Consider the following 16,339-nt stretch of genomic DNA (forward strand, 5'->3'; position numbering starts at 1 on the left):
AAATAAATAAATAAAAAATAGGGAACCACCCCTCACACTCCACCTCATGATGCTTAATCGACGTAATCAACCTTAATTTGATGCAGTGTGAAAAAAAATGCACAGAAATCAATTCTTTTTCAAGAAATATTAAATAGATTCAACATCTTTCTTCAACAAAATTGCAGACTGCACAGATGGTACCTTCCCAAAGGAAAAAGTACTATAGCTTACTAGGGTATATATATTAGACTTAATAGTTACTATATACAGTAATTGACTTCTATTCATTTTACATCAAATTAAAACTTTGTGTGTCAGATAATTATTTATTAAAAGCTCGACATTTTAAATGAGAATAAGAAAGAAAAGTATGTCTTTGTGCCCCCTTTTCCCAGTTAATGCCCTATCGGCCCCCCTGGCTAAACTTTGCTAGATCCGCCCCTGCACAGTTACCAGCGTCAGCTACCTAGAAAAAGATCCTGGTGTAGAAAGTAATATTAAATAAATTCTAACAACAGCTTATCAAGCTTAAACGTGCTGCTGTTGTTCAGCCGCTGGTTTCCTCTTTCTGGTGCAAAGTGGGCCAAAAACAAAGACGGACTCGCGACAGAAAAGCCGATCAGCTGATCATTTAAGCAGTTTCACGATTGAAGTAGCAGCCGGAGAGCGAGAGGCAGTCGCTCGTTAAGCTTAACGCAGGAATGCTTTACAAACATTCAGAGATGGACTTACACACTTGCTTTACTTCTCTCGGGGATAACTTTGTCGGAGATGAAATGCCAGGTTGCTAGCGAAGCTTCAAATGCTATCCAGACCACAGGTCCCGCATGCCACAGCCGCTCTATCACGTGATGCATACTGCTCCGACTGCTAACGTTCTGAGGTGAGTTACGGCGTGTTGCAAGTTTTGTGAGGTGCTTTCGTGATATTTAATGGATCGGATTACATTTTTTATTTTTCTCCGATATCCGATCCAGTCATTTAGGTCAGTATCGGACCGATACCGATACGTAATATCGGATCGGTCCATCTCTAGTTGTGAACTGAGTTTTGTAACCTTGTAAACCAAAATATCTAAAACATTTATGTTTGTGCATCTATAGATGCAAATTGGTGTGTGTGCAAAAAAGATTTGGGTTTTTTTGTTTGTTTTTTTAAAAGAAAGAAAAGAAAAATAATAATAACAATAATTATTATTGTTACCAGCCTAATAATAATTAGGCTGAAGAACCAACAATTTTAGCCCATAAGAACCATAAGTATGAACTACCTCCAGGACCTGAAGCTCAGTAAAGCACCCCTCCAACAGCCAAACCTATCTGTTCTCTCATTGGATTGTTAAATTTGTGATTGACATGACGTTAACCAATCAGCTGAAAGGAAGAAAAATTCAGTCAAAATTTGTACTTTGAGGTTGTGTGATCCCCTTACAGTCTGAGCACACCCTTCACTCCCCAATATTTAAATATGGGGACCACTACCCGAGTCTGAGAGTCAAGGGCCCCAGATATGCAACGTTGCAAAGGCCTGTCAACCAAGTGAGCCCTACAACATCGAGAGCCTTCAGGAACTCAAAGTGAATCCCATCCACACTACAGGCTCTGCCACCAACCAGGTGTTTAATTGTGTGGATGCTTTAAGCATCCACACTATTGAGTTCCTGTTTCTCTTTAATCTTTATACTTTATTATTCTAGTTGCTTCTGTACACTTTTTGGCACTTAACTACTTCCACAATTTTCAGCCGATTTTCACCGTTCAAATTTTAAACTATGCTGATATTTTTTGCTAATGCCGGCTAGATCTTTTGGTGCTCATAACTTCTATAATTTTTGAGATATTGAATTTTTTTTGCAATATTTTTGCCCATTGAAATGAATGGAACACATTATCAATGTGGTCACTTATTTCTGCTCGCTGTGTTTTAGCTCAGTGAGATGAGCATCCGTTCTCAGACTGGGAGGCCGGTGTTCAAATCCCGCTTATGGCAACATTTCTTTCAGTTAACAGTTAAACTTTTTTAACTCTTTTCAACACAAATTTCAGCTTTTTCATCCCTTTTCAGCAGAATATTTAGTTTTTTCACCACTTTTCAGGACAAATCCCAGCTTTTTCAGCTGTTTTCAGCAAAAACCTCTTTTCAGCAGAAATTCTGCTTATTCACCTCTTCTGCAAAATTTTCAGCCTTTTCACCTCTTAGTAGCACAAATCTTAGCTGTTTTCAGAAAAAAACTCTTTTGAGCAGAAATTCTGCTGATTCATCTCTTTTCTGCAAAGTTTTAGCCTTTTCACCTCTTTTCACCTCAATTCTCTGCAGCTTCTGCTCATGTCAGCAGAATTGTCAGTCTCTCCACCTCTTCTTTGTGAGAAAGAGTTTGGCGCAGTGAGATGAGTAGCTTCCTTGAGACTAGAAGGGCCAGGTTTGAATCCTGCACAGGGCAGCATTTTTTTTTCTTTCCAACTTTTTCAGCTTTTTTCAGCAGACAGCTTCAGCTTTAAAGCATCCACACTGCATTTTCGCAGGAAATGCAAATTTTTCTAGTTGCCTCATTGATTCCAGACTCACTTCCCTTACAGAAGATCATCTGTGGGATTAGGACGGCTTGAAAAAGTCTTCATACCCCTTGAAAATTGACACATTTTTTCACCTTAAAACCACAAACTTAAATGTTTTTATTTATGTTTTTAGTAATAGGCAGAGGCTAGCCTGTTTGGCACCCTGGGCAAACACTCCATTAAAAAAAGATGATCTGATGTCTTCTCTGCTTAATAAGGTAATTAAAGAAACACTGACACATTTTTCTGTATGTTTTTACATAATTCCACCATTTCTGGTTAAAGATGCAGAAACTTCATGAAATGAAAAATCTTCCTGATCACAACCTCAGTCTTTTTCTAAATGACTTCTGCATACTATTGTGAATAAAAAATGAAATCTGAGATTTGCGAAACAGTTCTTTCTGTTGTTATTTACATTTTACGAAGGCCCCCAGATCTTGTGTAACTGGGTTTGTAAAGGCAGTTGTTCAAGCTCAGCAGCCTTGCAGTGACAGTCGGTCACGGGACTTTCATAGCGATCTGAAACTGCAGCTTCCCAGTGAGAAGCTTACAGGCAAAGTCACAGGGGTCATAATTTAATAAAAAGATTTACTCAATCTAGCCTTCCCTAGTTATTGTCTGTATCCTGTAAATGTTCTTTTATGTAGTTTTAATTATTTTATTTTATTGTTAAATAATCTCCTAGTCGAGTTGTGTTTGTATTTTCTTTTACATATTTTCACTGCACTGCAGCAAATTAGTGCGCTCCACCTGTTGGTGTCATTATTGGCTTTTAATGTTTCCCTCCTATAAATGATCGTATTACTGTAAAACACTTTGGGGTACTGCTGGTTTTAAATGTGCTATATAAATAAAGTTGTATTCTCTTTGTTATTTCCTGTTCTCAGAAGGAGCATTGAGCTGTTCATAGACTGCATAAACTGCAGTATTAGCAAACTGCACATATAATTTATGTCCACTCAGGACTGTATGCTTGTCTTTTCACGTTCATATGTATATTTATATTTAGTCCCATGTCTCTGTATTCATCTGTGTATCTTAATAGTTTTGTTATCATATCTCTGTTTCTACACTGATTTTATGTGTTGTTTCTTGTATATTTGCTGCTATGATAACTCAGTTTCCCTCTGAGATCAATAAAGTTTCTCTGATTCTGATGAAGACGAGTGTATTAGAAACAGCTCGTCCTTGTGGAGAAGCAGCAGCGTGACGAGCTGATGATGTTAACAGGGAAGTGGTGAAGCTGAAGGTATCACTCTGCTGTCGGTCTCCAACATGACAACATGCGGACTTCATCTGTCGCTCTGCTCCTCGGTGAGTCAAACCCTCCCTTCTTCAATTCTTTATCACAGCTCCAACACACACTAAAGGTCAAAGGTAAAGAGCCTATTTTCAGCAGCTGGAAGCTCTCGCTGATAGTTTCTCTCACATGAAATCTGTTCAGATCTGTTGGTTTTGTTTCCTTAGTGAGAAGAAGTGATCACTACTTCTTTTGTTTATCTAAGGCTGGTTGTATCTGATATTTGTTTGTGTGTTTGGACACAAATCAAGTAGTGTATTTCCTGTAAGCACCTCATATGTAACTGGAGTGTATGAAGATACAGCAAATGACAGAAAACTGTTTCTTTTTTTTTCTTTTTTTTTTTTTCTTTTTTTTTTCTTTTAAATTTCTGTTACTTTTAAATTTCTTTTAAAAGTAACAGAAAACTGTTTCAACTGCATAAACTCTTTAAAATTTAGAAGTTTAACTCTGCGTTTCTCTGTCCTGTAATCTGGACTGACTCACAGAGCTGAAGCTTCATGTCGTGTCTGTAAGAGAGGAAAGTGACCTGTTTTCATCAAACATTAACCTTTACTCAGGAAACCACGGCTCCTAGCTGCATGTACCACATGTTCTCCTTATCTGCCTGTTGTAATCATCACTTCCTCTGTTCAGACCAGATTGACTGAGTCTAACTAAATGACTGAAGATAGTTGGTTTTCCAGAATTAACGTCGGATTTTCCTCATTTTCTGTATGCTTTGTTAATTTTCTGATGGCGATTTAGACGAGCGGGACTCAAACGACTGTAATGTTTACTAAACAGATTTTTCAGGTCGCTCACTCAGCAGCTGATATTGCCAAAGTCGCCTAACTTTAATCCAGTGATCTCGGTGGTTTGATGGTTCATTAACTCTGATTGCTTTTTAAATGTCTCTGTTTTACTTAGCCAGTAAGAGCTGATTGGGCCTAACCTACCTTCGGCAGCACTGGCTATGGGAACCTGCTAATGTTGGGTTTAATGTTGTGATTAGTAGAATCTGTAGTTTTTTACTTACTGAACAATTACTTAGAAACCTGCAGACGTATCAATACAAAAGAATTAGGGCCTGCAAAACAAGCAGGTCAACCCCAGCAGTTTTAACTGGTCCTGATATAAAACTGCTAGGACAGGTTACTCTCTCCTGGGAAGTTGGCTGCAGCCATGCGGATTTCTGAATGGAAGAGATCCATGTACATGCCGATTTTTTTAATCATCCAATGCATTAAAAAACAATAGTCATAAATAAAGTGTTTTGGCTTGTGATTCCTAAATAAACACACTAACACTAGCTACACGTTTTTAAAGGGTGCAAATCCAAGTCTCCTATTCAGTGACTCTGGTCTCCAGAGCTGAAAATAGGTTTGAGGTTCTTTTGAGAATTCTGAAGTTGGTTTAGTCTAAAATGCCTGAGTTGAGAGCAGGTTCGTGTAATTTGAGAATTTCTACCTAAAAAAAAATTAAAAGGAAAAATAGTCCATTTTCCATCCCCAATATTTGAATCCAGAGAACAAGAGCAATAGAATAAACAACATCACAATGATATATGGGAATATAACAGTTAATACTAAATGTTAAACATTATTGTGAAGCACATAAGATCAACAGAACACAGTGTGCTTTGAGGTAGGAGCCAAAAAGGGTGTAGTTTGTGGGTGCGATCACCCGTGTGTACACCTGTGAGCATGGACGCGCTTGTTTTTAAAAGGTTCCTTCATGTAATGATCTGCTAGAGGGTGTGGGGGGGCCACAGCCCCGTCCTTCAGGGCATGAAGCAGGTATGGAGGAGATCAAAAAAAAAAAAAAAGAAAGAGCTGAGGAGAGTCCCAGATGAGGGTTCACTCAGCAGCCGCGGAGCAGAAGCCAGGGGGAGTTGCAGTGACGCGCCCGTGAGCTCTGCCGGCAGCCAGCTGTGCCTGAGTGACAGAGTCCCAGGCCGAGAGGCCCGAGCGAGCCCCAGGCTCCAGGCCCCGATAAGCACCCACCAAGGAGTGAGCCGGTGTGTACCTGGACGCCCATCCCCGGACACAAAGAACCACCAACGCACTGATGTCTGAGGGCGTCCGCCACCGGATATGAACTTTTTTCAAGACAGTGAATCTTGAAACCAGAGAAAAAATAGAGAGTTTTAACTTGTTCCATTGGCAGATTTTTTTCACTTATTTCAAGCTAAAATATTTATTAGAATTCAAATTTAGACAGAAACAAAGTGAATAATGTTATTTTATTATCACGTTGATGCAGCACATGGTTCAGTTAGCTTTGTATAAACACGTGTTAGAAATGTTCTTCAATCAGCTCTTTTTACTCTCATTTCACAGCCAGTACTTTTTACTTTTACTTGAGTAAAGAAGTTGAAACAGTACTTGGAGTATTTTTAACAGTAGTACTTCTACTTCAGTACACACTGTGTGTACTTTTACCACCTGTGTCTGAGACCTCCTTCAGGGTCCACCTGAAGCTCTCAGTCTGCTGTGGAAAAAGGAAATCCAGGTGAGTTTCTCCTGATCACCTGAGGCCGTCATTACTGTTTGAACTTTACCCACACACCACTCCTCACTCCTCCCACCCGCTGCACACAGTCACTGAGTACAGACCGGCTGATTCCTGTAAAGGGAGAGGCAAGAAGAGGCGGAGCAACACCTGAAAAACAAGAAGCTCAACGTCATTTTGCAGAAGTGAAAGTGTGAGAGAGCAGCAGCAGAGCTGCAGTCGAGTCCTGTTTGTCTCTAAAAGAAGATTCACTGGAGTCCATCAGGTTCCTCTCAGCAACAGTGGTGAGTGCAGCTGATCACACTTCCTGCTTCTACACAAATCTTCACTCTGTTCACTTCATCAGGGTCTAGAGCGCCACCTCATTTCTCCATGGTGCCACTTAGGCTACGTCCACACTCGCCCGGATAGATTTGAAAACAGCGCTCCGCGTCCACACTGGTGTTTTCAGTCGTTTTCACAGAGTTGTGCGTCCACATTAAGACGGCTGAAAACGCTTACGTTCCAGTCCTGCGCATGCGTGAAACGCAAGACGATTCGACCGGTCTCATTTCTGTCTGCTGCTTATTCACTTTCCGGCTGTTTGAAACGTCGCGGCAAAAGGTGGAGGAAAAGCACCGAGTTTTAAAATGGACTAACAATGAGGTGGAGTTGTTGCTGCGAGTAACACAAAAGTACAAAGTTGCAAAAGCGAGAGAGAAATAAAGAATTTGAAGAAAAGCTCTGTGGAGCATGTGCAGACTGATATTCATCTTTAATAGGACTGTCAAAACTGCTGCTGTATAATGCTCTCCACTATCTTTGTTTAATTGGTCACATGCCTGCATCACATGACTAACATGCATCATCGTTTTAGAAAGTCTCTGTTTTCACTCTTCACTGTGACACAAACGCACCGTCTCCAAATTATTTACTTTCCGGCTGTTTGAATCGTCGCAGCAGAGGTGAGCAGCGTGATAGGAGTGGATGTAGCTGTGGGTAATGAGAAAAGATGAAAAGAACGATTGATAACTTTTTCGTTAAGGCCGGTGCTCTGACACGGAGCCATCAACCTCTCAGTGTCTAACACTGGTCTGCAGACGGCATCAGATAATGAGCCACATTAGATGGACTCTGAGCCCACTGACAGTAAAAGGGTGAAGTGTAGACATTTGGAAGAGAGCGGCCTGACCAGTTTCTCTGACTATGATACTGTAAAGCTGACAACATGATGCATTTACTGTGGTGAGTGTGCAAAGACCATGGCAGGTGTTGTGCCGAGGTAGGGATCCCCAACAGGATCTGTTTCCCTGCGTCAGGAACATCGGCTGGGCAGGGAAAGCGGACCCAACGCACTCCGCCTCCATCACGACCAACTAGACGTGGAAGGAGTGATGTTTTAGTGACAACATGAAAGATGAGTGTGACCGTTCAGTTTGTGGGTTACAACAGAAAATGATACATTTATTGTTCTCGTGTGTTATCGGACGGGATCATTTTAACAAACCGAGGACATTTTCCTGATAATTATCTGTATCCTCCTGTAACTTTACTGTTTAAAGAGCTAAAACCTCCAACATTTCAGGATCAATAAGTCCTTATAAGACGTGTTTGTGAGCTAAAAATCAAGAATGTGGGATACTGTTTGTCTGTGTCAGCCAAACAACTTCACATCTTTGTAACGACTGTTAAAAAGATGTTCATCCTGTTGATCCTGTTCATCTGGACGCTGCACTGTACAGCAGACACGACGTTGTTCAGTTTGTGTTTCAGATGAACCAGTTTGTGTCTGAGTGTGTTGCTGGGTCTCCACCAGTTACTCTGACAACTGAAGGTTCAAGATTTTTATTTTGACATTTGCACACAGGACCAACAGTCCATGCACAGTGGAATACTTGTGCAGAGCTTTCCAAGTCAAATCACACTTTAACAATATAAAGACAGAAAAAGCAGAAGGATAGAAATGAAGTCCGGAGTAGGGTAGTCGTACTATTTTCTATATACAAAGAAAAAGAAGAAAATGTACAGAGAGTGTGTAGTTCTCTACCTCTTATCGCACTCACAGTATTGCACATTTGTTCCACAGATCTGTTTCACAAGTCTGTTGTGAGTGTATTGCCCGATGGTCAGTGAACCGATGATACATTCAAAATGAGGTTAAGTAGTGCTGTGTTATTTTAAGTGTTCAGTGTGTTTTTGTTTGCCGTCAGTCTGACAGTTGCGGTGAAGAAGCTGTTGAAGAATCGTGTTCTGTGTGTGATGCTGCTGTCCGCTCTGTTGTGTCTGAGATTGTATGTGCAGCTTTGTATGTGCAGGTCCATGGATGCAAGTGTTGTTCCCATAATCCTCTCTGCAGACTTTCTGACTCTGCAGAGCCTTCCTCTCTGTCTGTGTAGTGTTTCCATACCAGACAGTGATGCCTGCGGTGAGGATGCTGTCTATCAGTCCTCTGCAGGCCTGGGTGAGAGGGTGGTGGTTCATGCCAGCTTTCCTGAGCAGCCGAATGAAATAAAGCCTTTGCTGGGCTTTTTTCACAGTTGCTGTAGTGTTGAGAGTCCAGCTCAGGTCTGATGTAACCTGCAGTCCCAGGAATCTGTGGCTGTTTGCCCTCTCCACCTCCGTCCCTTTGACGATAAGATGCTGCAGGGGAGGGAGTTCTTCCAAAAGTGCAGTATTCATTCCTTGGTCCGTGTTGAGGATGAGGTGAAGAAGCTTCTGTGATGAGTAGAAACTTAAAGAAGTCCAGACGCTTTTCTCTCCAAGCTCCTCAGACTACTGACGCTTGTTTCTCTCTTTGTAAAAATGAAATTTAAAGTGAATTTTGAATCAAATGTTTCTCTTCTTTCTCCCTCAGAGTGCAGACATGTCTGCTGCCAGCAATCTGCGATCTGAAGATCAGTTTCTGTGCTCCATCTGTCTGGATGTGTTCACTGATCCAGTCTCTACACCATGTGGACACAACTTCTGCAAAACCTGCATCAGTCAGCACTGGGACATGAATCAGAGCTGTCAGTGTCCCATGTGTAAAGAGACTTTCTACACTCGACCTCAGCTGAAGATCAACACCTTCATCTCTGAGATGGTTGCTCAGTTCAGACGTGAAGCTCAGCAGAAAGCCAGCAGCAGCAGCTCAGAGCAACAAGCTGCCAAACCAGGAGAAGTTCCCTGTGACGTCTGCACTGGAACCAGACTGAAGGCCCTGAAGTCCTGCCTGGTGTGTCAGACCTCCTACTGTCAGACCCACCTGGAGCCTCATCTGACACTGAAAGGTCTGAAAAGACATCAGCTGGTTGATGCTGTGGAGAACCTGGAAGGCAGGATGTGCACGAAGCACGATAACCTTCTGCAGCTGTTCTGTAAGACCGACCAGACATGTGTCTGCACGCTCTGCTCTGTTTTAGACCACAAGAACCACGAGTTTGTTCCTCTGAGAGAAGAATATGAAGGAAAGAAGGCAGAGCTGGAGAAGACAGAGGCTGAGATTCAGCAGATGATCCAGAAGAGACGACTGAAGATTCAGGAGATCACAGAGTCGGTGAAGATGAGTAAAGATGCTGCAGACAGACAGAAAGCAGAAGGTGTTCAGGTCCTCACGGCTCTGATGGAGTCTGTTGAGAGACGCCTGAAGGAGCTCATGAAGGAGATCGAAGACAAACAGGAAGCTACAGAGAAACAGGCTGAAGGTCTCATCAAAGATCTGGAACAGGAAATCTCTGAGCTGATGGAGAGAAGCTCTGAGGTGGAGCAGCTCTCACGCTCTGAAGACCACCTCCACCTCCTCCAAAGCTTCTCCTCCCTGAAAGCTGCTCCACCCAGCAAGGACTGGACAGAGGTCAGAGTTCATCCACCATCATATGAGGGGACTGTGGGGAGAGCTGTGGATCAGCTGGAGGAGACAGTCTGGAAACCCATGAAGAAGAAGCTGTTTGAGGCTGAGCTGCAGAGGGTGCAGCAGCATGAGGTGGATGTGACTCTGGATCCTGATACAGCTCATCCTGAACTCATCCTGTCTGATGATGGAAAACAAGTTTATCATAGTGATGTGAGGAAGAAACTTCCAGACAACCCAGAGAGATTTTCTTACTGTGTTAATGTTTTAGGAGAGCAGAGTTTCTCTTCAGGCAGATTTTACTTTGAGGTTCAGGTTAAAGGAAAGACTGAGTGGACTTTAGGAGTGGCCACAGAGTCGATCAACAGGAAGGGAAAAATCACACTGAGACCTCAGGATGGTTTCTGGACTGTAGTGCTGAGAAATGGAAATGAGTACAAAGCTTGTGCTGACCCTTCAGTCCTCCTCTGTCTCCATCCTGGTCCTGAGAAGGTGGGGGTGTTTGTGGATTATGAGGAGGGTCTGGTCTCCTTTTATGATGTAGGTGCTGCAGCTCTGATCTACTCCTTTACTGGCTGCTCCTTCACTCACAAACTCCACCCATACTTCAGTCCCTGTACTAATGATGGAGGTAAAAACTCTGCACCTCTGATCATCTGTCCTGTCAATCAAACTGATCAACGACTGATTTTATTGGATGAATGATTGATTTTTCTTGAAGGGAACAAATGAACATATTGAGTGTAAATCCTCTACAGTCTCCATGTTTCTATAGAATCTGATCATCAGGACTCTGATTCACACTTTGATTCTCATGGAGTTTGATTTGAACAGAAGAAAAGTTGAATCAGGAAATGTTCCCACTGATGGAGACTCGAGCTGAAGAGCAAATATCAGAGAACAAATGTCCAAAAGCTTCATTTCCAATAAAGTTTGTTCAATGCTTTGAGTGAATCCAGACTCATGTGTGGCTGTTATACGGAGCATCAGAGTCCAGCTGAGTTATGTTGGATACAAACTGCTTATTTTGGCTCTGTGAGGAGTTTTGTTCACTGAAAACTGATGAGACGGATAATATTCAAAGAACTCTGTAGAGATTCATGCATCCATGTTCTCCACCTGCAGGTGTGGAGGAGAAAGGTGGAGCACAGACTGCTGCATCCTTCCAGTCACATCATTTTGATGATTATATTTGCATGTTGTGATGATTTGGGTTAAAGACAAACAGAGTTGAACGGCTGCAGTCACAGCATGAAGACGATGCTGAAGCTGAGCTGTCAGTGAACATGTTTCACTGTGATTTGATTTGAAGAATAGAAAGTGTGTGTGGCTGCTGACAGCTGCAGTCTCTGCTAGTCTGCATAACACACACACAACTTTCCCCCTGAGGCAACGATGCAGCAACAACACAAAGAACAGCTGCAGACACACACACACACACTGTTAAAGAACACTTTACTGTTTAAGGCAGAATTCCTCAGTAACAATGATTTGAGTCTACTGTGTCTACTGTGGTTTCCAACATACAATCTACTGAAACATGTTTTTCTTTCTGCCGTACAAACTATTTGATCACAACATCTTTGCTTTTTTCCTCCAATCGTTTATTCTGATTATTTTATTTAGTTTAACTAAGAAAAGCTTAAAATTTAACTCTTAACCTGATTTAAACGTTTAATTTCTCATTAACTCAGACTTTTAATTTATTTCCTTGTTTAATGTATTATTTCTTTATCCTTGTTTAAGTTTTGCCGATCCTTTCTGTGTAACCTGTTTAATCTGACCTTTGACCCTTTAATTTTAACTTAACAGTACTCTTGTTTTGACCTTTGACCTCTTTATTCCTTATAACCAAAAAAACCCTTTTATCTGATATTTTCACATTATTGATTGATTATATATATCTATTATATTTTCTCACCTTATCTTTCATTTCATTCATTCATTTCATTTATTTTTTCATTTTCAGGCACAACAAATACGTATATTGAACATAAAATACACAAAACAAAAAACAAAAATTGCCTGAAAAAGGAGTGGGACAAAGAAAACTTATTAAATCCCACCCCTATACTCACTCATCAACAAAAAAAACAATAAACTTCCCGCAGCTACGCCCATCATTGCATACAGACCCATCAACAGCCCCGGGCACATACAAGCTTCTAAACGGCAGCTCGCAAACAACAATTAGAGCCTTCATAACTGAATACAGAATATATAAATTATAAATTACATTACCACAGGTAACAGGCAGTAATAACTACAAGTAACAAACACACATACATATACATACATATATATCTACACACACAAGTACATATATGTACATACATATTTTGGAATTTTTGCATTGTTTCAATTGTAAACTCAGACTGTTCCAGATTTTCACACCACATACAGACACACAAAAACCTTTACGGGTTGTTCGAGTTCTGGGTAATTTGAATTCTCCAAAGCCTCTCACATTATAAACCTTTTCTCGAATTTCAAATCTAGTTTGTAAATTTGCCGGTAAAAGTTTAGTAAAAGCTTTATACAAAATTATGGATGTATTGTAATTAACCAGATCCTGGAATTTAAGTAACTTTGCCTGAAGAAAGAATTTGTGAGTATGATCTAGATAACCAGCCTTGTGAATAATACGCAGTGCTCCTTTCTGTACTGTGACTAATGGATTAGTTGTATTTTTATATGTATTTCCCCACACTTCCACACAATATGTAAGATATGGAAGAACCAGGGTACAGTACAGAGTACGAAGTGCATCTTTATCAAGGTATGGTTTCACTTTGTTCAAAACTGCGAGGCTTCTGGAAATTTTGGTTTTTATGTGTCTGACGTGGGGTTTCCATGAAATTTTGTTATCAATTATAACTCCCAAAAATTTGTTTTCACTCACATTATCAATTGGTACACCTTCAATGATAATTGGTAATTCTATATTATATTTTAAATTACCAAAAAACATTGCTTTAGTTTTATTTATATTTAATGATAATTTATTTATGTCCATCCATTTTTTTATTAATTTTAGCTCCCTGTTTACGGTCATTACAAGATCAGTATAATCATCGCTACTGAAAAATATGTTGGTGTCATCTGCGAACAGTATGAGTTTAAGTACTTGAGAAACATCAAAAATATCATTTATGTATACATTGAAAAGTTTTGGTCCCAACACTGACCCTTGGGGAACACCACATGTAATACCAAGTTTCTCTGAATGGTAATGCCCTATGCTAACATATTGTTCCCGACCTGTTAGGTAACTTTTTAACCAGTTACCAGCTTTCCCTCGAATACCATATCTTTCCAATTTATCCAGTAAAATTGAGTGATTGATTGTGTTGAAGGCCTTTTTGAGATCAACAAAAATACCAACTGCATATTTATTTTTATCCAGTGTATCAGTAATTTCTTCTACTGCCTCAATTACCGCCATTGAAGTGGTTCTTTGCGTTCTGAAACCATACTGACCAACATTTATTATTTGATGTTTTTCAAGGAATTTTTCTAATCTTGAATTAAAAAGTTTTTCTAGAATTTTTGAGAATTGAGGCAGTAGAGAAATAGGCCTATAATTGGTAAAACTGTGTTTGTCATTACCTTTATATAGTGGTATTACTTTCGCAATTTTCATTTTTTTTGGAAAACAACCGGACTGAAATGATAAATTACAGATATATGTTAAGGGACTAGCAATATTCAGAATAACCTGTTTAACTACAGACATATTTATGTCATGATAATCCATTGAAGACTTACTTTTACATTTTAATGTGATATTTATTACTTCTTGCTCATTTGTAGCTGAGAGGAACAGTGAAAAGGGATTTGATTTTATATTACTGATATTTTCATTTTTATGACACGGGATGTCCGCTGCTAGTTCAGGGCCAACATTTATGAAGAATTTATTGAACCCATCGACAATATTACTCATGTTGTGATTTTCACCATTTGCATCAGTAAAATATTCAGGATATGATGTTCCAGAAGATCCTTGTTTAATTACGTTGTTTAACACATCCCAAGTTCCTTTTATATTGTTTTTATTTTCATATAATCTTCTTCTATAATAAAGTTGTTTGCTCGTTCTTATAATATCAGTCAATTTATTTCTATATGCTTTATATCTTTGTTCCACTTCTTTTGTTTTTACTTTGATAAACTGTTTATACAGATTGTTTTTCTTTTTGCAAGCATTAATAATTCCTTTTGTGAGCCAAGGACTTTTTATCTTTTTTTTCTTTGTCATGTGTTCGTTTACAGGACAATGTTTATTGTACCACATAGTAAAAATATCTAGAAAATTATCATAAGCCTTGTCCACATCTGACTCTTCATACACCGAACTCCAATCTTGTTGTGCTAAATCGAAATTGAAGGCATGAATTGCTTCTTCATTTATTGTTCGCTTTGCTATCATGATCTTGGTATCTATTTTTTTTAAATCACAGTCACACAAAGTAAAAACTGGTAAGTGGTCAGTTATATCACAGACAAGCAGGCCACTATTAATTTGGAAATCCATGACATTAGTAAAAATGTTGTCAATAATAGTGGCGCTATGTGAAGTTATTCTGCTTGGCTTTGTTATTGTTGGATATAGTGATAAGCTGTACATTGTGTCAGTAAAGTCATCAATGGCTTTTAACCTTGTTGGATTTAGCAAATCAATGTTAAAATCACCACAGATAAATAGTAATTTTTGGTTCACCGAAGCAAACGTTTTTTCTATCCATTCATTAAAAGTGTCAATACTTGAACTGGGTGTCCGATATATACAACTTATTATAACATTTCTCTTTTTTTCATTCATAATCTCAATAGTCAAACATTCCAAAATTCCATCAATAGCCATAGACATAGTTGTTACAACATTATATTTTATAGAGTTATGAACATATATAGCAACCCCGCCGCCCGCCTTATTTAATCTATTCATGTATTTTAAATCACATCCATTCAAACAAAAATCTATTCCTTTATCGACATTGAACCAAGTTTCAGTGATGGCTATAACACTAAAGGGGCGAGAAAATTGTTGCAAATAGTCCTTAATGAAATCAAAATTAGAGTACATACTTCTGCTGTTAAAGTGAATTAATGAGAGCTTCCCGTCTAGGTTAATTTCTTTTTCATATTGTTCCTGAGTGAAATAATTACAATTTTTAACAAAAGAAGAGAGAAAGTTACTTTCAGAATCTATTTCTGGATCTATTATATTATGCTCCTTATATTCACAATCTAGATCAATTACTTTCTGTTGAAGAACTAATTTCAACGTGTCCATGTCATTTCCTGGTGTAATTGATACATTGGTGTCAGTTATACTTGTCCAGATCCTCCATGTTCCTCACTATCAGTACTTTTGCCTCTTCTGGTGTCCCGTTTAGCTTAATGAAAATCTTACAGTTTGTTACCCATGTATGTTGTATTTTACCGTTCTTCTTCAGTTGCCTTGCCTTCCTCGCGATGTCTGCGTTTTTTCGTGTCAGATGCTCATTAATGAAAACGTCCGTGCCTTTCAGTTTGCGTCCTTGTTTCAGCAGTGCGACCTTGTTCTTCCGATTGACAAATCTCATAACGACGGCCGGCAGTCTGTCACTCCTCCTGGGCAGTGAGTGACATGCTTCTATGTGCTCCAGGTCCATCTCTATCCCCTTGCTTTGGAGGAAGGACGCCACCTGTTGCTCCACCGAGCGGGTCTCCTCGTCGCTGGGCTCCCCGACGTTCCCGGCCACCGCGCGCGCGTACGAGCGTGGCTTGATTTTAATACCGCTGATTACCACGTCGTTCGTACGGGTGTACTGCTCCAGCTCATCCACCCGCCGCTCGAGATCCATGATCCGTCTGTCCTTCTCGGCATTTTGGAGGCGTAGCTGTTTTACCTCCTCCAGAAGCCCCAGAAGCAGCTCCTGCTGCGCCCTGACTGCAGCCACGTCTCCGCACAGCGCTCCGAGGGAGGTTTTAATGTCTTCAACCTCCTTTGGTGTTGGGCCTTTCTTGGGTGGCATACTGAAGCGAGAGCATGAGGCGGCCACCACGAGGGACCCGGAAGCGGAATTTCTGATGATGGCGCCTGGCTAGGCCTGCTGGCTGATGGTGGAGCCTGGCTGTGGCCTGCTGGCTGATGGTGGAGCCTGGCTGTGGCCTGCTGGCTGATGGTGGAGCCTGGCTGTGGCCTGCTGG

The 16,339-nt window shown here is 40.3% G+C and overlaps 1 protein-coding gene across 1 annotated transcript; it reads left to right on the plus strand.

Annotated features, from left to right (window-relative positions):
* The first annotated feature begins 9,175 nt into the window (after positions 1 to 9,175).
* On the plus strand, positions 9,176 to 11,569 carry LOC146634858 (E3 ubiquitin-protein ligase TRIM21-like). The gene has a single exon (XM_085342423.1). It carries the CDS (start codon positions 9,176 to 9,178, stop codon positions 10,844 to 10,846), a length of 1,671 nt encoding a protein of 556 aa, XP_085198549.1. The 3' UTR covers positions 10,847 to 11,569.
* Positions 11,570 to 16,339: the final 4,770 nt, after the last annotated feature.

The sequence above is a fragment of the Diplotaxodon limnothrissa genome, linkage group LG3 (genome assembly GCF_057381915.1).
Source record: "Diplotaxodon limnothrissa isolate DT_005_m linkage group LG3, D_limnothrissa_male_GT1.1, whole genome shotgun sequence".
NCBI lineage: Eukaryota > Metazoa > Chordata > Actinopteri > Cichliformes > Cichlidae > Diplotaxodon > Diplotaxodon limnothrissa.